Source organism: Papio anubis, unplaced genomic scaffold (assembly GCF_008728515.1).
Source record: "Papio anubis isolate 15944 unplaced genomic scaffold, Panubis1.0 scaffold746, whole genome shotgun sequence".
NCBI lineage: Eukaryota > Metazoa > Chordata > Mammalia > Primates > Cercopithecidae > Papio > Papio anubis.
Genome location: NW_022167683.1, coordinates 17,333 through 39,339, shown reverse-complemented (window position 1 = coordinate 39,339; position 22,007 = coordinate 17,333). Strand labels below are relative to the sequence as shown.

The window sequence follows — 22,007 nt, the reverse complement described above, 5'->3', positions numbered from 1 at the left end:
TGCACATGTACCCTAGAACTTAAAGTATAATAATAATAATAAATAAATAAATAAAAAGAAAGAAAGTTTGTACCCTTTGATTAACGTCTCTCCATTTCTCTTACCCTCTAACCCTGACAAGTACTGTTCTATTCTCTTCTCCTATGAGCTTGACATCTTAAGATACCACATACTTGCCTTTCTATCTCTGTTTTATTTAACTCAGCATAACAACGTCCTGATTTATTCATGTTGCCACAAACAGCATGGTTTTCCTCTTTCTTATATATGTATGTGTATATATGTATATTCTTATGTATGTGTATATATATATTTATATATGTACATGGAGAGAGAGAGATGTCACAATTTCTTGATTATCTGTTGAGGGACACTTAGGGTAGTCCTGATGTTTTGGCTATTGTGGATAATGCTGCAATGAACATGAGAGTGCGCATGTCTCTTTGAGATACTGATTTCATTTCTTTCAGATGTATACCCAAAGGTGGAATTGCTAATATGGCAGATCTACCTTTAGGTTCCTAGGGCACCTCCATATTGTTTTGCATAATGCCTGTACCAATTTACATTACTCCCAGCTATGTACAAGCATTCCCTTTCTCTACATTCCCACCAATACTTGTATCTTTTTTTTTTTTTTCCTTTTGGATAGCAGCCATCCTAACAGGTATGAGATGATACCTATTGTGGTTTAAACTTGCACTGTGGTTTGGATTTGCATTTCCCTAATTGATTAGCAGTATGAATACCTGTTGGCCACTTGAATGTCTTCTTCGAAAAAATCTCTAATGAAGGTCTTTGCTCTTTTTATTAGATTATCTGGGTTTTTTGTTTGTTTGTTTTGTTTTGTTGCTATTGAATTATATTATGAGTTCCTGGCATATTCTGTATAGTACCCTCTTACTAGGTAGATAGCTTGCAAATGTTTTCTCCCATTTTGTAGGTTACCTTTTCATTCTGTTGCTTCCTTTGCTGTGCAGAAATGTGATAGTTTGATGTCATCCCACATGTCTATTTTTGCTTTTGTTGCTTGTATTTTTAGTGTAATATCCAAAAAGTCATTGCCTAGACCAATGTCAAGGATGTATTCATCTGTTTTCTTCTCAGAGTGTTATGGTTTCAGGTATTACATTTAAGTATGTAATACATTTCAAGTTAATTTTTGTGAGTGTTATAAGACAAGGACCTAATTTCATTCTTTTGCAGGTGGATATCCACTTTTCTCAACACCACTGGTTGAAGAGACTATTCTTTCACCACTGTGCATAAGTTTATTTCTGAGCAGTCAATTTTGTTCTGTTGGTCTCTGTGTCTGTTTTTATGCCAGCATCATACTGTTTTGAGTCCTATGGCTTTGTGATATACCTTGAAATTAGGAAATGTGGTGCTTTCAGTTTTGTTTTTTCCTCAGTATTGCTTTGGCTATTTGAAGTCTTTTTTGGTTTCATACAAATGTAAGGATTTTTTTAAATTCTACTTTTATGAAGAATGCCATTGGAAATTTGATAGGGCTTATATTAAATATACAGATGACTTTGGTATGAACTTTTAAACAATATTTATTCTTATGACTCATGAACATGGGATATCTGTCTATTTTTGATGCTATTGTAAATGGGATTGCCTATTTTATTTTCAAATAGTTTATTGTTAGTGTATAGAAATTCAACTTATTTTTGTATGTTGATTTTGTATCTTGCAAATTTACAGAATTTATTTATTAGTTCTAGCAAATTTTTGGTGGAGTCCTTATGATTTTTTAATATATAATATCATGTCATCTACAAACGTAGATAATTTACTTCTTTCTGATTTGGATATTTTAATAATTTTACTTTTTCTTGCCTAACTACTTGAGCTAGGACTTCCAGTACTCTGGTGAATAGAGGTGGCAGAAGTGGTTTGTCTTGTTTCTGATGTTAGATGAAAAGCTATCAACCTTTTACTGTTAAGTATGATGTTAGCTATAGGTTTGTCTTATATGGTGTTATATAACCTTTACTATGTTGAGGTACATTCCTTCTATACCTAAATCATTAAGAGTTTTTTCATGAAGGGATGTTGACTTTTGTCAAATATTCTTTTCTGCATCTATCAAGATGATCATAAGGTTTTTATCCTTAATTTCCTTAATTGATTTGCATACGTTGAGCTATGCTTGCATTGCAGCCCCTCTTTAAGTTTTTAATTTAAAAATTTAATTTTTTGCCGGGCACAGTGGCTCAAGCCTGTAATCCCAGCACTTTGGGAGGCCGAGACGGGCGGATCACAAGGTCAGGAGATCGAGACCATCCTGGCTAACATGGTGAAACCCCGTCTCTACTAAAAATACAAAAAACTAGCCAGGCGAGGTGGCGGGCGCCTGTAGTCCCAGCTACTCGGGAGGCTGAGGCAGGAGAATGGTGTAAACCCGGGAGGCGGAGCTTGCAGTGAGCTAAGATTCGGCCACTGCACTCCAGCCTGGGCGACAGAGCGAGACTCCGTCTCAAAAAAAAAAAAAAAAAATTTTATTGTTATTATTTTTTGAGACGGAGTCTCACTTTGTTTCCCAGACTGGGGTGCAGTGGCATGATCTCAGCTCACTGCAACCTCCTCCTCCCAGGTTCAAGCGATTCTTCTGCCTCAGCCTCCTGAGTAGCTGGTACTATAGGCACATACCACCATGCCCGGCTAATTTTTTATATTTTTAATAGACACGGGGTTTCACCATGTTAGCCAGGATGGTCTCGATCTCCTGACCTCGTCATCCACGCGTCTCAGCCTCCCAGGATTCTGGGATTACATGTGTGAGCCACCACACCCTGTCTTAATTAATTTTTTAACTTAAAAGTACTTCATTAAAGATAATTACATATGATTGTTCCTATGTTATAAATATTATTGATTAAATTGAGAAGTTGACTTCTATAACATACTCATTATTGGGCTGAAAATTTGTTTTACTTTCCAGGCCAGTTGATGGTACTTGCCCTTCACACACACCTACTATTTTTTATATCTTTACTCAAGAACAAAGGTACTCATTTTATATTTTCAGAGCTAAGAATATTTATTCCTTATTAAAGTAAATTTCCTCTAGAAAAGCAACATATACTTGTATGTGAAGTGGACAGTTGTTTTGTTTGTGAGCTAAAAAAAGTAGTTTGGAGACAAAAGGAAACCATAGACACACACACACGTGTGCACACACACACGCGTGTGCACACACACACACACTCCATTTCCTTTAGCCTTATGTGTTAGTAAAGGTTCCCTAGAGAGAATCAATAGGAGACTGTGTGTGTGTGTGTGTGTGTGTGTGTGTTAGGGGAAATGATTCACGTGGCTGTTAAGGCTGAGAGGACTCACAACAGGCCATGTGAAAGCTGGAGACGCTGGAATGTTTACAGGATGACTAACTCCAAGTTTGAAGGCTGGAGAACCAAGGAAGCCAATAGTGTAACTCTCAGGCTGAGGCCAAAGGCCTGAGAACCCAAGGGGGTGGGGCGCACCAGTGTAAGACCTAGAGGCCAAAGGCTGAGGAGCCTGGAGTTGTTGTACAAGGACAGAAGAGGAAGAGTATATCCTAGCTCCTGTGGATAGATGAACATGTTCATTTTTTTCTGTTTTTGTTCTCTCTAGGCCCCTAGCAGGTTGGATGGTGCCTGCCGACCCTGAGGGCAGATCTTCCCCTCCTACTGCACTCAGACTCACATATCTCCTCTGGAAACACCTTCACAGACACACCCACAAATAATGCTTTACCAGGTTTTTAGGTATTCCTTAATTTAGTGAAGTTGACACCTAACACTAATTTTCTATTTCTACCTGGACTATCTTCTATCATTTCTTTCAATAATCAACACTAATTTTCTAATAGCAATTACTGATCCTTTGTCATGAAAGCCTTCAAATGAATTCACATACAGAATACTATTTAACTGAAACTCCTAGTATAAAGCTATATCTCTTTATTTTAAATACATTGGAAATACAAAATATTTTAGTATGGAAATAAAAATTGCCATAATTCCACCACCCAGAAAGAGCCACTATTTAGTATATTAGTCATGCTTCTATGCTTACATATTTATATAGGTATATTTCACCTGATTCATATGTGTAAATTTGTATTCTATTTGTTCAATTTAATGTTCTAAGCAATTTTCTTGCTTGCTATAAACATCACTACTAGTGATGGCAAAATAGTTTTTCATATACATATACCATAATTTACTTAAGTATTTCTATAATTTCAGACCCAGTTTTGTATTATTATAAAGAATGGTTCTCAGTGTGTAAATCTTAGTCCAGTTTCCAATTATTTCCTGAGGACTTCTAGAAGTGAAAGTAGAGTGTCAAAATGCATATTAATATTTTTGAGCTTCTTGATTCACAGTTCCAAATAGCTTTGTGCAATATTTGCTAACAGATAATAAAAAGTAGATTTGGGAGGGCGAAAAAAAAAAAGCAAAGACAAGAGACAGTCTCTGAGGCCAAAGGCAGCATGTGCCTCTAGTAGGTCCCCATTTAGTGGTGCCTGTGCCTAGGCAGCTGCTGGGAGGCCAGAGGAGAGGCCATGCAGCGAACCGTCTTCCAGCCTGTCCACGCACCACGGCCATTAGCAGGGCCTTCCTTCCAATTCTAAAAGTGTGTCTCTCCTGGATGTCTCTCAAATGAAGCCCCAATGTGCATGATCTTTACCCTTGAAAGCCTCCTTTGGCAGAGGCAGAATGTTGCCTGTCCATAGTAGTGCCACGTGTTTAGTTTTACTTAAATTCCTAACATGCATTATGGCCTTCTTTTCAGTAATTGTCCTTCCCTCTTTTCTCTTCCTCCACCCAAGTCTTATTCTCAGCTTCATTCCTTCTTACTTGTCCTACAAAGCTCAAATCCAAAGGCACCTCATGAAGTCCTGTTACAATGCTTTGTTACATGCTCTCCCAGCAGAATACACGTCTCCCTCATGGCACTTGGTCATAGCTGTGATGACATGTTCCATGACCCTTATCCTGCTGCCATGTAAGCTCCAGGTGGGCAGATCTGAGTCTGTCTCACTCCTTCACTGTATCCTTAGTCATGAGAGTCAAGGTGGCCCATATGAGCTGCTTAATAGAGAACTGCTCAATAAGTCAATTTAAAAAAAGAGGAAGGAGCCTGTCTTTCCCAAAAATGAAAAAGAGCCTTCATTTGATTCCTGAGTCTCCCTGAGTTTGTGAATAGGAGGGTAGCTTGAGCTTGCAGGGCAGTCTTTCCCTATATTTGCTGATAGCATGCCAGTCAGTGCTGGTAGTTCTCAGACAAATCAAATTAGAAATGGTTGTACTCATTTGGAAAATCAAGAACTGGCTTTGAAATCTTTCCCCGCAAATTAGATTGAATCAAGATCATTTTCTCCAGCTTATAAATGCTTGATTGGCTTTGTTTGATGCCTCATGATTGAAGCTCAGCTTTGCACTGCCAGCTTTATTTTTTACACACCAGGGTGTTGTGATGTCTAGATGATGATTAAAAACAAAACAAACACCCACAATGAAAAAGTTTTGTAAATAACAACTCAGCACAGTAATGTAACCCTTGGAAATATCACACATAAGAAACTTGAAAAATAGTCAAGGTAAGCAGAACTTCAAGCTGGGCCTGCTGTATTCTCTTCAGGTCTTAAAAATTAGTCTCCTTGAGTGGTGGGCCAGCCACACCTGACTTATTATTTCCTCTCAGGAATAATGAAGGATGTACCAGGACCTCATTGTCCCTACAGTGGAGGAGTCTCAATGGGAGTAGACTATCTGTCTGCCTTCCACCTTCCTCGCCCACCCATGCATTGCCATTCTCTGGCTTCTGCCTTGGTCACCAGACTGGATTCAGATGCACTCTCCTTTTAGTCATAGCCTATCCCCAGCTGCCTGGATCTATGACCTCAGGTCTTTTTTCAATAGAGAGTAGTCTCTTATTCTTGTTTTATTCTTCCCAGGTGACTCAAGGTCAAACCAGAGCTTTACTGCTGAGCTGATAAGCAGTGTTTGAAGGGTGACGTGAAGCCTTAGGGGAAGAGAGTCAGGGAGCAGTGGTGACAGCCTGGTTGAGAATCTGCTAGGGACCTTGGATCTTGCATGGTCCTCACATGCTTTTTATTTATAGCTTTTTTATTTTCAGGTTTTCATTTAAAGCAGAGCAGCCAACAACTTTCTGGAGTTTTCCACAGAATAGCTAAATGGCTTCAGTGACTAATAGTAAATAGTAATAGTGTCTTTGGGTAGTGAAATGAGTCCAAAAGGAATGTGCTTGAATATCTTAAATAACTGACCAATGTTTGACTAGAGGAATAATGCCCCCTAATAGAAATACTTCTAGCCATTTATCAGTGATGGCTCACTTTAGCGTAACCTATTGTCTATGCAGCCAACCTAGCGTTGGCAAGTAAGTCAGTAAAAGTCTTGAAAGAGGATGGAGTCCTGGCAGAGATATAAGGCAAAGCCAACATCCAAATGGGAAATTCAAGCAGAATTGTCTTTTGTTGCTAAGGTCTAAAGTATTTCATGTACATCAATTATCTTCAGTGAAATAACCAAAGGATTATGTTTAATCATAAAGCCAGGAAATGAGTACCAATGAAGCCATTTGTTAAGAATGTCTCTCTTCTCAGTTCTGATAGGTACTTGTTCTAGCTTAGTAAATTATGGCTTCTATGCCATGTGCTGAGACCTGGCTAAAATAGCCAGTGATCAATGAATATAAGAGAGTCCAGGTTTAGGAATGTTTGACTAACATGGAGGCCTGAGCTCGCTGTTCAACACATTTCAGTCTATTCTCTCTATTATACAATCACATTCAGACCACTGCAGTGGTTCCATCCTTGTGTCTGTCAGCAGAGCAGCATCTTCTGAAGTTGTTCCTCTGTGTAATGGATAAGTGTCAATTCGTTCGATTGGTTCTGGAGTCACGTGACAAATACTTAAATACTACTGTGTTCTCTGTGTCAAAAGTCTTGAGGAAGGAAACCTTCTGCCATGACACTCCTGTTCATCAGTCATGAGATGATTGTGGTAATTACACTATTACTGCACTACCTCCTTTTGGATGAATTTTTCTGCCACAGAGGCAAGCTTTTAGGTGGATGGGTTTCATTGGATTTCCATCAGCATTCGGCGCACTTCTGGTTTGGTGTCAGAATGACCTGAATACGTCTTCAAGGAAGGCGCTGCTCAGGAACTTCGTTCTCTCTCATGGTTTCCTTCTGGTTTTCATTGCATAGCCCCTGAACTGGCACCTGTCTAAGTGGTCACATATAATTTCTCCCATTTTGCCTTCTGCTAGAAAGTCGCAACCATTTTAGTTCCTCATACAGCTCAGCATTAATCTAGCTTTCTCTTTGTAAAATATTTTAGGCTCCAGTTTCTGGGGAGGGGGAGGGGGGGGAAAACATAATCAGTCAATTGGTTATTATACTCTCGTAAGTGTGATTTAAAATATCAGGCTTCTTACTTATTTTTTAAATAGAGATTGGGTCTCATCATGTTGCCCAGGCTGGTCTCAAATTCCTGGATTGAAGTGATCCTCCCACCTCAGCCGTTCAAAGTGCTGGAATTATAGATGTGAGCTACCACGCTTGCCTTCTTATTTCTTTAACATGTAAAACTATATCATCTTTTGCTCACTTCCTTTTTATTTTAATATAATTATCATGTATGGTGATTCTTTTCCTCTTTCCTGCATTGAGACAGGAATTACTAGGGAAGAGGCCTAAGTTTCCCTCTTTAGAGCCTGAATCATTCAAAGAAAAAAGTCTTCTAAAATGTAAATACTTGGTTACACTTCTCATGCCAACAGCAGAATGGTTCAGATCATCCCTAAATCCTCTCCAAAGACAAGACAGATGGTAAAGATGTGGGTCTTCAGCCTCAGATACGCAAAGTTAGGGGAACAAGTAGGAATATTAGGGCCCTCCAGTTCAATTGCCTCAGGTTACAAAAAAGAAACCTAAGCCTCTAGAAGTGACTCACCTCTGGCCACCAAGAAAAGTGTCAGACCTGGGAAGAGAGAAAAATAATAAGCCAGGAGCAATGCTAGACATGTTGCACGTGGTCTCATGTGGTCTTAAATCATCCCTCTACTATTATTCCCCAGATTATAAAGGAAACAATGAGGACCAGAGAAAGGCATGGTTTTTTCAGTAAATATTTGTAACAGGAATCTAGTTCTGCCTAAATTTAACACTCTTACTTCCTTTAGAATTCAGAGCAAGATGCTCTATACCAAATTGTAAACCTATTACGTAAGGCATGGGCAGTTATCAAAAAGTAGCTAATTATTACAAGGCAGTATAAGAAATATAATAGATTTCCACAGGTAGCACACACCACCGGAAGCCCGTGGAGAAGGCAGCCACTGTGAGATGGATGTCAGGAAAGGACTGGGCATGGGCAAGTCCAGAAGGCTTACTGGGCCCTGCAGGGCAAAAGTGGGGGTGGAGGGTGCAGAGGAATGAAGAGGTCATGCCTGGTGGAGGGAGGAAGGCACAGCGTGTGTCTAGAGGACAGCTTTGCTGTTAGTGTATCTCCTCACTCTAGTGAGGGTAGTGCCGATGACCGGGGACACAATCCAAGGGAGGTGATGGTCTATCAGTAGTCAGCAGCCATCTGTGCTTTCCTGTTTGAAATCCATTGTGCTGTCAGGGAACAATGGGAACCATGCTTGCCCCTCCAGCCCCTTCCCCAGTCAGCACCTTCCATCAGTTGTACCTGCAAATTTCTCATGGATCTGTTATCTTTCCTCACTCTCCTACATGGCTATTGGTATGAATCAGGGTTCTCCAGAAAAGTAGGGCCAGGATCTCTATATATGCGGAATGCAGATAAGAAAGAGAAATAGATTTGAAAGAGAGATTGAGATTTATGATGAAAAATTGGCTCACTACACTACAGAATCTGGGAAGACCAATGATTTACAGACCTAGGAAAGTCAGTGCTGGTCTGTGTTGGAAGGCCCGAGTACCAGGAGGTGTAAATCCCAGCCGGAGGGCTGGAGAAGACGAGATGAAATTTCTCGATCAAGCAGGGAGGAAGGAAACAAAAAGGTACAAATTCCTCCTTCCTTTGCATTTTGCTCTGTGCCCTCAGCGGAGTAGATGATACACATCCACAGTGGGGAGCGCACTGTACTTTGCCAAGTCCACCAATTTTAATACTACTCTCATCCAGAAACACACAGGGACACACCCAGAAATAATGTTTAATCCGGGCACCGCATGGCACAGCAGAGCTGACCAAGAAAAGACTGTAGTGGGTCTCTAGAGAAGTGTTGGAAAAAAATATTCATTACAATTGTTAAAGATGATAAGGGGGGCTACTAAATGGGGTTTTATAGTGGGAGCAAAGACTGAGCACAATAAAGAAAAGTGGGGATTTATAGCCACGGAGTAGGGTGGGGGTCAGGGAATGGAAAATGACTTAGAGGTGGGGTACTTCTTTCTAAACTAGCCCAACAGGAGCTTTGTTGAAGGCAGGCAAGTGTGATAATATATCCAAGGAGGTCAGACCAAGGTGGGGGGTTTTGGTATTCTAACTTTGCAGAATTCTTGCTAAAACTGGAAAAAATGGGCCATGGACAGAGCCCAGCGTCACACCTAGTCCAAAGGAGGACTCAGGGGAGTCTGACTAGAGTTAGGTCAAGGAAAGAGTCGTTTGTCAGAGAAAAAAAAAAAGATATAGTTTGGGGAACCCCAGGGGCAAACATCTACTCCATCTTTGGCCCAGCACTTCTGAACACCTTGATGGTTGGAGAAGGGGCACGTATGAGAGTGAAACTATAGGGCACTAAGAATTACCATCTTAGGAACAACAGGAGACCCACACTTGGAGGAACCAGTGACTTGTGGCAATTGCTGCCCTGGGGAGGTCTCATTATCATCTTGAATGGCAGTCACAGTCAGACAGAGGAGTCCACGGTTCAACTGGAGCTTGAGGAGTGTGGTAAGGAAAAGCACCCAGACAGCAAGAATTTCATTCCTTCCTTAAAGAGTGACTTCCTTTTTGGACAATGAAAGACCCTATAGTTCTTATAAAATATAGGGAGGGAAAAAGGACCCATGGTAGCTCACTGACCTCCTTTCAGTCTCACTTATGAAGTCAAAGCCAGTGGTTTTACCTTTAAGGTTTGATCAATGCACCCTTCCCTGCCAGACATAGTTTGTACCAATTACAGTAAATTAGAGTAAGTATATAAAGTGAATTGAATTACTATAGCATGCAAAGGATCAGGTCACATTTATGTGTACAACTAACTTGTGCTTAGCAGAATTTTATAATATTTGAAAAATCTTGAATGAATGTTGAAACCTTAAATGGAATTAAACATACAGAGGGACAAAGGGGTTTTGGGGAATGAAGCGCCCTTCTTGGGATTAGGAGGAATGATATTTGAAGAAAGGGATTAAAAGGTATATAGGGTAGAATATAGGCCACTGACCATTTGCCATGTTTCCTTTGACACAATTCTAAAGTAATGTCTTCTCTCATGGCTTTTCTAAATGGCCAGCGGGAACTTCCTCAAATGCCGTCTTGAGACAGATTCTGGAGACACAAATGGCACTATTGAAAATGGTCAGTCCATGTTGATTTCAAAAGTAGCATTTTTACACGCAGCTCGTTTTTCTTTTTTCGCCTCACTTTGGTGAATGGAGGTGGCACCAATGGCCCTCAATACCGTACGTCATTTCTGCCAGCAGTAAGCACAGCTGAGACAGGACTGTCGGAAAAGTGTCACACAGCAGCTGTGTGACAGGAAGCTGAACAGCAAACATTCACGTGCGCCCAGAGAGCTGGGTCAGATTCTGTGCAGAAGGAATTTCCCATCCACCCACATCTTTTCTCTTCTACTTGCCTTTGGATTTGCCCTTGGAGAATATAGTAGAGGCACGCGCTAAAGACAAAGAAGTTTTAGACAGCTGGAGTGGCTGCATAGGGGCAAGAATGATAGAGGGAAGTGTGAAGGGAATCGGGGGAAGGGAGAGAGAAGCTAGCCTAAGATGAGTGAGGAAACTGTCCAAGGACAGAAAGCATATCCCAGTGCATTTCAAAGTTTTCCTGCTCTCTGTTGAGCTAGGTATGCATCCCCACTCACAACCTTATCTTAACAGTGACAATCTCTGAAGGTGTTTATTTAAAGCCCTTGCTCTGGTGGACCAATCCAGGAACTCCTTAGATTCTGAGCAACCCTGAATTGTGCGCAAGAAGTTGGGCCAATTAAACAATGAAATGAAGGGAGACTGAAGAAAGAGAGCCAGACCTCTGCTCAAATGTGAGCAAATTGATCAAATAAGGAAAGAATCTCAGGTCCTCTAGCACCCCACTGTCCTGAAGCCGCCTTCCATGGCTTTGATCCAGAGAACACTCAGAAGAGGGTTTGGGGGAAGCTAAACTGGGTGTTAGATAACTCGCGGGAAGGGGATACTTTCGCAACCTCCTATGCCTTTGCCTTCTTCATCTTTGTGAACATTCCCACTCTACACAACCTCAGACTTTGAATGCAGCTATGCTCTGGCAGATTTGTTTTTACAAAAATGATACTGACCTTAGGAAAGAAAAAGGTAAATAAAAGTTATTACTACTTCCTAGCTTCTCTGCAGAGCATGTGTGATTTGGCTTCTTCCAAAAGACAGCCCTGCCACGATGAGTTGGCCATCATTGGTGATGTTTCTATTCTTGAAAGTGAATTTACCAGAGATCCAAAAATGCAAATTAAAACAACTGTGAGATACCAAGAGCAAGTTGGTGGATTTTTTTTAATGGTGGCACTCAGTGCAGAGGATGGAGGTATCAGAGATGGTGGCTAAAAGCAAAAGCCTCCAAGTCAGACAAACAAGGGTTTGTCTTCCATGTTCCCTGCTAACTAGGCACGTGACTTTTGCTAAGTTATTTATTCTAAGTCTGGTTTGTGCATCCTTTAAATGAAGAAAATAATCCATTATGGCATTGTTGTGCAGAATTCACAAGATATGTATGAAAGTGCCTATCCTATTGCCTGGCACAGTGGAGTGATATATACTGTGGGTGATTGCTTGATGGATATCAAGGGCCTTACCCTTTGACACATTAATTAACTTGTGAGGATCTAGCCTAAAGGGAAGAAAACATCTAAACAACTACAACAAATGATTCATGCAATAATATGCTCATAGCACTGTGATTGATGGATGAATCATTAGAAATGTGCTACTGGTAGAAGTTTGTTTGGGGACTGTTACTCATGTTCAAGAATACGAGACTATCATAAATAAACATGGTTGGGACCTACAGATGTTTTTCTGGGTAGAGGATTTTGGAATTGAACCATTACCCCTGCTCCAGGACTGAGAACCACACTACGTATCTAACTCTGCCACCTGGCCACCGCGGTGGAAAGTTAAATTCAGGTAGCCATTCAGGTTAGGGCGTTCCTCTTGTGGCATCTTTACCTTTTTTTGCTATGCAAAGAATAATCTTCTTACTCTTCTTTTGGGTTCAATACACACTTAATATTCCCCGAGACCAGTCTTCTCATCCACTCCTCATCTATGTTATTGAAAATACTTTTACTAAGTTAAATATTTGGCCCATGTCACTGCACTGTTTCTGAGTTTGAACAAAAACTATTCAGGAAGCAGCAGAGGACTTTCCAGCTCTGCCTCTACTAACCTTTCCAGACTTACCTCCTTTAGGCTACTTGGACCTTCCTGTCCCACTAACTACTTAGAAATGGTAGGTTCCCGGGAATTCCTTAGGGATGCTGTTTTGCTAATTTCTTCAAGCCTTTGCACAAACAGTGCCCTTGGCTGAAAAGTCTAGTCAAAGTACTTCACCCCTTTCCTAATTCCTTCCTTTGTTTTGCTTTCCCTCGCATAACCTTCGCTTGTCCAGTTATTTCTCCTGCCAGGCTCCCGTGGGAGCTGGTGTCCACATTCTGAGCTTGGCACATAGTTGACTTGCCATAGGTATTTATATAATGAGTAAATGTAATTATTTTTACAACCCTTAGAATGTGTGGATGCTTCCATCCGCCTTCCTTCTGGGACTCTCGGATGGCCCTCTTTGCAGATAGCATTGTGATCCTTAACACATGAATGGAAAATAATCTTGTGAGTGTGTCTGAACAAAGCTGACATTTTTTTCTTCTTTAAGATGTTGCTGCTGAATGTGAAATGATCCTGAAATTAAGGTCCGCTCCCAGGTGGTCATTTATATCAGCTGTCAGATTGCAGAATAAAAAATGGCTTTTATATGTTTGACTTTTATTGTTTTCCAGGGCAATGTCACTTTTTCCTGCTCCGAACCACAGATTGTGCCCATCACATTTGTCAACTCCAGCGGCAGCTATTTGCTGCTGCCCGGCACCCCCCAAATTGATGGGCTGTCAGTGAGTTTCCAGTTTCGAACATGGAACAAGGATGGTCTGCTTCTGTCCACAGAGCTGTCTGAAGGCTCGGGGACCCTGCTGCTGAGCCTGGAGAGTGGAATCCTGAGACTCGTGATTCAGAAAATGACAGAACGTGTAGCTGAAATCCTCACAGGTACTGTCTGCTGACACTCTGGGTCAGTTTCTTATTTATCCAAGTTGACAAAGGTTGAGGTCCTGACAAAAACATACAGAATCCAAATCTCAGGGATGTGGGTTAGCCCAGTATTCACAAATTTACTCCAAGTCTGAAGAGGCAGCATTTTTTTTTTTTTTTTTTTTTTTTAAGATGGAGTCTTGCCATCTTTAAAATGCATGGAGTGCAGTGGCTCAATCTCAGCTCACTGCAACCTCCGCCTCCTGGATTCAAGTGATTCTCCTGCCTTAGCCTCCAGAGTGGAGCCTCCACACCACCACACCCAGCCAATTTTTTTTATTTTTAGTAGAGACGGGGTTTCACCATGTTGGCCAGGATGATCTCGATCTCTTGACCTCATGATCTGCTCACGTCGGGCTCCCATAGTGCTGGGATTACAGGCCTGAGCCACCGTGCCTGGCCAGCGTTTTTGTTTGTTTGTTTGTTTTGTTTTGTTTTGTTTTTTTCTCTTAGTAGGAAACAAAACAAAAAAGTGAATTTAGAATTAGCTATGTCAACTTTGGTTAAGTGCTTAAATTTCTTAGTCTCTTAGCAGTCTCATTGGAAAGATGGGAATAAGAATTCTTACCTGGGAGTATTTAGCACAATCTAGACCATTTCTAGGACTCTATGCTAGGTTCTCTACAAACATGGCATGTATCATACAGAATCTTCACCACGTTCACTGAAGGAAGTTACTATTTTTCACTTAATAAGTGAGGAAATCAGAAGTCATGGCAATCACTTGCAAATCTCATGTTCCTACGTGATGGAGCTGGGATTTTATCCTGAATTTGTCTGACTTCTAAGTCTATATTCTCCTCTTAAACCACAGTAGCATGGAAGTTTGGATAGCCCCTAAATTATATTTCATGTAAAAATCAGTAAATCTAAAACATCATTTAAAATATATACGTGTCTACATATATATTTTATTTTTATTTTTTATTTTTATTTATTTATTTTTTTAAATTATACTTTAAGCTCTAGGGTACATGTGCACAACGTGCAGGTTTGTTACATATGTATACTTGTGCATGTTGGTGTGCTGCACCCATCAATTCGTCAGCACCCATCAACTCGTCATTTACATCAGGTATAACTCCCAATGCCACCCCTCCCCCCTCCCCCCTCCCCCCTCCCTGTAATAGGCCCCAGTGTGTGATTTTCCCCTTCCAGAGTCCAAGTGATCTCATTGTTCAATTCCCACCTATCAGTGAGAACATGCGGTGTTTGGTTTTCTGTTCTTGTGATAGTTTGCTGAGAATGATGGTTTCCAGCTGCATCCATGTCCCTACAAAGGACATGAACTCATCCTTTTTTATGGCTGCCTAGTATTCCATGGTGTATATGTGCCACATTTTCTTAATCCAGTCTGTCACTGATGGACATTTGGGTTGATTCCAAGTCTTTGCTCTTGTGAATAGTGCCGCAATAAACATACATGTGCATGTGTCTTTATAGCAGCATGATTTATAATCCTTTGCATATATCCCCAGTAATGGGATGGCTGGGTCAAATAGTATTTCTAGTTCTACATCCTTGAGGAATTGCCACACTGTTTTCTAAAACGGTTGAACTAGTTTACAGTCCCACCAACAGTGTAAAAGTGTTCCTATTTCTCCACATCCTCTCCAGCACTTGTTGTTTCCTGACTTTTTAATGATTGCCATTCTAACTGGTGTGAGATGGTATCTCATTGTGATTTTGACTTGCATTTCTCTGATGGCAAGTGATGATGAGCATTTTTTCTTGTGTCTGTTGGCTGTATAAATGTCTTCTTTTGAGAAATGTCTGTTCATATCCGTTGCCCACTTTTTGATGGGGTTGTTTTTTTTCCATAAAGTTGTTTGAGTTCTTTGTAGGTTCTGGATATGAGTAGATTGCAAACATTTTCTCCCATTCTGTACATTGCCTGTTCACTCTGATGGTAGTTTCTTTTGCTGTGCAGAAGCTCTTTAGTTTAATTAAATCCCATTTGTCAATTTTGGCTTTTGTTGCTATTGGTTTTGGTGTTTTAGACATGAAGTCCTTGCCCATGCCTATGTCCTGAATGATATTACCTAGGTTTTCTTCTAGGGTTTTTATGGTTTTAGGTCTAACATTTAAGTCTCTAATCCATGTTGAATTAATTTTCATATAAGGAGTAAGGAAAGGATCCAGTTTCAGCTTTCTACTTATGGCTAGCCAATTTTCCCAGCACCATTTATTAAATAGGGAATCCTTTCCCCATTTCTTGTTTTTGTCAGGTTTGTCAAAAATCAGATGGCTGTAGATGTGTGGTATTACTTCTGAGGACTCTGTTCTGTTCCATTGGTCTATATCTCTGCTTTGGTATGAGTGCCATACTGTTTTGGTTACTGTAGCCTTGTAGTATAGTTTGAAGTCAGGTAGCGTGATGCCTCCAGCTTTGTTCTTTTGACTTAGGATTGTCTTGGCAATGCGGGCTCTCTTTTGGTTCCATATGAACTTTAAAGCAGTTTTTCCAATTCTGTGAAGAAAGTCATTGGTAGCTTGATGGGAATGGCATTGAATCTATAAATTACCTTGGGCAATATGGCCATTTTCACAATATTGATTCTTGCTATCCATGAGTATGGTATGTTCTTCCATTTGTTTGTGTCCTCTTTTATTTCACTGAGCAGTGGTTTGTAGTTCTCCCTGAAGAGGTCCTTTACATCCCTTGTAAGTTGGATTCCTAGATATTTTATTCTCTTTGAAGCAATTGTGAATGGAAGTTTATTCATGATTTGGCTCTGTGTTTTTCTGTTACTGGTGTATAAGAATGCTTGTGATTTTTGCACATTAATTTTGTATCCTGAGACTTTGCTGAAGTTGCTTATCAGCTTAAGGAGATTTGGGGCTGAGATGATGGGGTTTCTAAATATACAATCATGTCATCTGCAAACAGGGACTATTTGACTTCTTCTTTTCCTAACTGAACACCCTTTATTTCCTTAAATATATTAAGTAAATGCAAGTACATATGGCACCAGGGAATGGGAACACTTTTAAATGGTCCTCAAATGGCCAAAGTTTGGGAAGCACTGTTTCACTGTCATGTACTACAGATCTTACTGTCTAGCAATATGCAGCAGGTCTAGGAACAAATTGTATTTTTGGATACCCTGGCTCCTCCAGCTGCTGTTTCTTCAACATGGAACAGTGGAAGTCTCTCCCTCATTCTCTGTTATGTTACCAATATCTGATGTCCTTCAAGCAGCGGTGCATTTACTAAGGTGACAAATACTCATTGAGGTCAAATCTCACATGCCAAGGATTGAGCAGGGATTGGGCTGCAGCTGCTGATAGATGAAGTTCTTTCAGAAGGATGAAGTTCTTTCAGAAGTCTCCCTGAATAAACAGTCTGAATAAAAATCTCCCTCTGCTTTTCACCGCAGGTCAACATCCATCATGGATTATACTACAATTTAATTTAGATGCCTTTCTCTCAACTGGACTGCATGGATTTTTTATCCAAGTAGTTTAGCAAAAATTGAGTTAAATTGTAAAGGATATGACTTAATAGTTGTCGACCTAAAAGGAAGAAGCCAAGGCAATATTAATGTAAATAGATAGTTTATTTGGGCCAAGCTTGAGTATTGCAACCTGGGAATATAGATTCAAGTTGCCCTGAATGTATGCTCTGATTAGCTACAGTTAGAAGCAGATTTTTAAAGACGAAAAAGAGGTAGTTTCTGTATTGTTTATCAGAAATGTACATTAAAATCATACCGGCTAAGGATTTCCTGTGCATTGTTCTTTGTATCACAGATTCCAGGAGCAAGAAGATAATGGGTGAGGCAGGTAGTCAGGAAAAAAATAACTTTAAACAATTGCCTGGAGCATGGGTGCCTTGAGCTCAGGGGAAGGGTGTGTGACTGAAGTTTCATACTCATGTCTCTCTGGGCCCAATATACTTTGCATCATTCGCATATTTCAGACTGCTCTGAGCTATTTTTCTTTTCTCATAGTTATGGACATGTCAGACCGTGGGAGACATTCAAATGTCCATAGGCGAACAAAATGGCCCACTGAACCCCTGAGCATAGCAGAAAGGCCTGAGTCTGGAAGTCAGGCAGTCAAGTTTAAAAGTATTAATTCATTTTCTCCTTCCTTTCCTGTGGCCCTGGATAAACTTTGTCTCATATGTAAACTGAAGTGTATTAGTTATCTATAGCTGCATATCAAGTGACAGCAATATTTAATGGTTGAAAACATTATTTATTGTGTCTTAGTTTCTGTGGATCAGAAATCCAGGGACAACTTGGCTGGGTGACTGGCTCAGAGTCTCCCATAAGGTCATAGTTGAATTGCCAATGGGGACTGCAGCCATGGCAAGGTTCAGTGGAGGAAGATCTGCTTCCAAACTCACTCATGTGCTCAGGCAGGCTTCAGAAAATCCACTTCCACATGTAGGGAAGTTTATATTTTTCCCCTCAAGTTATTTAAAAATAACTTGAATCTATATAAGAAAATTATAATGGACAACTTAACAGGAAAAAAATGCATACACATTTTATTACATGCACACGTGTGTACAGGAGTCACAAAGACATACAAAATATAAAAGCCCAAAGAAATGGCAGATGGTTGATGCCTTTATACCACCTTGAGATTACAGAAAGAACTGGGGTTTAGAGCATGGCCAAAATTATGTTATGGGTCAGACACGGTGGCTCACGCCTGTAATCCTACCACTTCAAGAGGCCAAGGAGTCCAGATCTCTTGAGCCCAGAAGTTCAAAACCAGCCTGAGTAACATGGCAAAACCCCATCTCTACAAAAAACTGAAAATTAGCCGGGCATGTGGGTGCCTGCCTGTAGTACCAGCTACTTGGCAGGCTGAGGTAGGAGGATCAGCGGAGCCCAGGGAGGCCAAGGCTGCAGTGAGGCATGATCGTACCACTGCACTCCAGCTTAGGTGACAAAATGAGATCCCATCTCAAAAACACAAAACAACAACAAAAACAGCAACAAAACACAGGTGAGATAGTAAATCAGGTTATGATGGCATGACAGGTAATTGAGGGGAGAGAAGAGGAGGTTCTGTTTACCGAGGAGGTTCTGTTTACCAAGGTGGTCTTAAAATGTAGGTGAAGCCATACAGGTATCAGCCCTTAGAGAGAATAAATGACAAATGTTTCTTCCAGACTCTTAAATGTTTAGACTCTCAGTCCTCAATCCAAACAAGGGAGAACCTCACAGAAAGCCTTGTTGTATCAATGCAGGTTTTCTCTACAGATGCAAGTACCCCATGAAACACAGCTTTGCAGGGCTGCTTCTTTCGGAACAGCCCTCTCAAAATATGTCAAATTTTGGGGTGAAATATTTTGGTTTCTTTTACCAACTTTTCCTCATGAGCCTCTCCAGAAGGCTGCCAAGGGTGAGTGAGAAAAACCACCCAAGACAGAAGCTGCAGTCTTTTTATAATCTAATATAGAAAATGGCATCTCCTCACTTCTGTCATATTCTATTCCTTAGAAGCAAGTAAATATGCCCAGCTTATGTCCAAATGGAGGGGATGACACAAGGGCTTGGATATTAACAGACACAGATTATCCAGGATCATCTTAGAGATTGCCTATTACAAGAGATTAAAAAAAATTATACTTTATAGGTTGGTGCTGGCAATTAAATGAGGTGGTATATCTCAAATACTGCACAAAGGGTTGAGTAGCTACTTAACACATTTTTCTTCTTTCTGTGCTGACTCAAGAGATATAGCTAGAAGGGGCCTCATGCTACAGAGTCATAAAAGTTAAGAATGAATTTGTGCAGTCAGAGGATTTTTATAAAATTTATTAGATTTCTAGTAATGGAGGTGAGTTAATCACTTAGAATTACAATATTTTTCATGTTCTGAATTATAAAAGTTAAACCTCAATCCTCCTTATTTGAAAAAGAAAAATGTGAGCTGGTACTGAGCTGTTTCTCTTGAATCGGTGAGATGTTTTTGAATACAGAGACTTGTAGGCCTCAGGTCAAAAATGAAATTTTAATACAAGGAAGGTCCTGGCAGCACATTGGTCTTAAAAATCCAGGTGCTGTCTGTATTATTAAGCACATGTCAGTCATTAAAATGCATTTATGACCGAAAGAGAGTCTTGTAGGAGCTGCCACCTTACCCAACTGCAGAAAGGGAACAAATCATCAGTTATTTCAGACCCACCTCTCAGAAACTGATATAAGCAAAAAGAAGTTTTTAAAATATGCAGCCAGAGTTCTCAAAAACTCTTCTCTCCTAAAGAGAATTTCTATGTTTTTAGAAAATTTGAACTTAATGGTTTTTAGAAATGGATCAAGGTTTTGTGTATTCTTCTATTTTCCCATCTGAGAGGAGGAAGAACAAACAAATAATCAAACAAAAACAGTTTTCTCTTCCCTTACATTTCTGAGGAAACTTGTTTTCAAAGTACTTGAGCTTATATTCGCTTTATAAGAGATGAAAATCTCCTATGAACGATGAAAAAATAATGACAATCATTCCAATAATTTTTGAGAGTCGACGGGGCTATACTTGACACTTGGTATGTCCCAAATGGGTCAGAGAATGCAGATAATCAAAGGTTTATTTGAGACTAGTTCTAACATCCTAGATGTAAAAGAGAAGGTAATTACTTTGGAAATGGCAGTCCAATGATGCCTCACACCTTCTACCCTGTTCCCAGAGCTTTGTACAGTGTGCTTGGCTTTTTAGGAAGGAAGTAGTTCTGATTTAGGGATTTTTGCATTGAAGATCAAGGATAGACTTGCAAAGTAAATGCATCCTCAAAATAGAAGACATCTGAATTTAGTTATTGTAGAGATGAAGTTTCAGGAAGATGAAGGACAGCAGTGGAATCCCTTTCTTGTATTTTTCTTTATTTTCTATTTTGTCATCTCCTTGTTTTGCAAGCCTGATATATGTGGGTATGAGGAAAGTTAGAAGACCTCATTTCACTGTAAGGGATGTGAAAGTAGAACCAGCAGCCATTGAAGATCTTCTGCCAGTTAGGCATTGTGCTAGGGGCTCATCATACAAAACTGTAGAAAAACTCATAAAACTTTATAAGGCGGTTAGTATACCAACACACATAGAAAGAAACTGAGAATATGAATTTAAGTTAAAGTAGCCAAAGTGATGTTCAACCTCAGCTTTTTCCTTAGAATTCCCAAGTTCATGGTCTTTACACAGTATCCTGCTGCTCTCCATATTCATTGTTCATACTGTCCGTTGCTTAAATAACTCAAATTGTAAAGAAACTCTGCTTTACATCTATAGATAATCTACAAAAGGCTCTTAAGGAAAGTGGCTATTTAGGTCTAAAGCTGTGTCTTCAAAAACAATTTACTTGGTGGTCTTATTCTTGTATTACTTGGGATTCACACTAGATTGAAAGTCTGTTGTCTTTATAAAAGTCTGTGTATTTTAGCTAAAATTAACTGTATAATATTATTAAGTAAATAATATGGGAGGCTGAGGCAGGTGGATTGCTTGAGGTCAGGAGACCAGCCTCACCAACATGGTGAAACCCATCTGTACTAAAAATACAAAAGTTAGTTGAGCATGGTGGCACATGCCTGTAATCCCAGCTACTTGCTACTTGAGAGGTTGAGGCCAGAGAATCGCTTGAACTTGGGAGGTGGAGATTGCAATGAGCCAAGATCCTGCTACTGCACTCCAGCCTAGGTGACAGAGTGAGACTCCATCTAAAAAACAAACAAAAAAGTAAATTTTGTATATATCCGTATATCAACACACATACGCAAATATTCATTAGCCACTGCACTCCAGCCTAGGTGACAGAGCGAGACTCCATCAAAAAAACAAAAAAGCAAATTTTGTGTGTGTGTGTGTGTGTGTGTGTGTATCTCCATATATATATCCCATATATATATCTCCATATATATATCCCATATATATAATCTCCATATATATATCCCATATATATAATCTCCATATATATATCCCATATATATATAATCTCCATATATATATCCCATATATATATCTCCATATATATATCTCATATGTATATCCCATATATATATCCATATATATATTCACGTATCAACACACACACACACCAACATTCATTGCAAAAATAGGTCATACTTTCTTCAGACTTTTTTTTTGGTGCTCAGTACTGATTCCTTAAAAGCATTATCATTGAAGGATGAAGGCTGCCAAGTGACATGAGGTCTACCTCAGTAAGGGCCTATCTACTTCTAAGGACATTGTCCTGCTTTGTGCAGGCTTTCCCATTCTAATTTCCCCTGTGCCCCATCAATCAAGATTAGATCTCTCAGAATTCGAACTGAAAGATCTGATCCATGTGGAAAGTCATGAGCTTCACTGGAGCAGAGAACACCTTCTAGCAGTCTTGCTGGACTGTGAACCTTACCACAAAATCCATTTAGGCAATTCTCCAATGAATGAGCAACTACTTGCATAACCTAATTTATATATTTTAAGCTCC

At 40.0% G+C, this 22,007-nt stretch overlaps 1 protein-coding gene across 1 annotated transcript in view; it reads left to right on the top strand.

Moving 5' to 3' along the window:
- The first annotated feature begins 7,402 nt into the window (after window positions 1-7,402).
- The window catches only part of LOC116273478 (contactin-associated protein-like 5), a 31,931-nt gene continuing 17,326 nt past the window's right edge, over window positions 7,403-22,007 (top strand). The window contains exon 1 of the mRNA XM_031662554.1: window positions 7,403-13,525. Coding sequence (XP_031518414.1) covers window positions 13,225-13,525 — 301 coding nt within the window. The 5' untranslated portion in view covers window positions 7,403-13,224. The remainder of the gene's footprint in view (window positions 13,526-22,007) is intronic.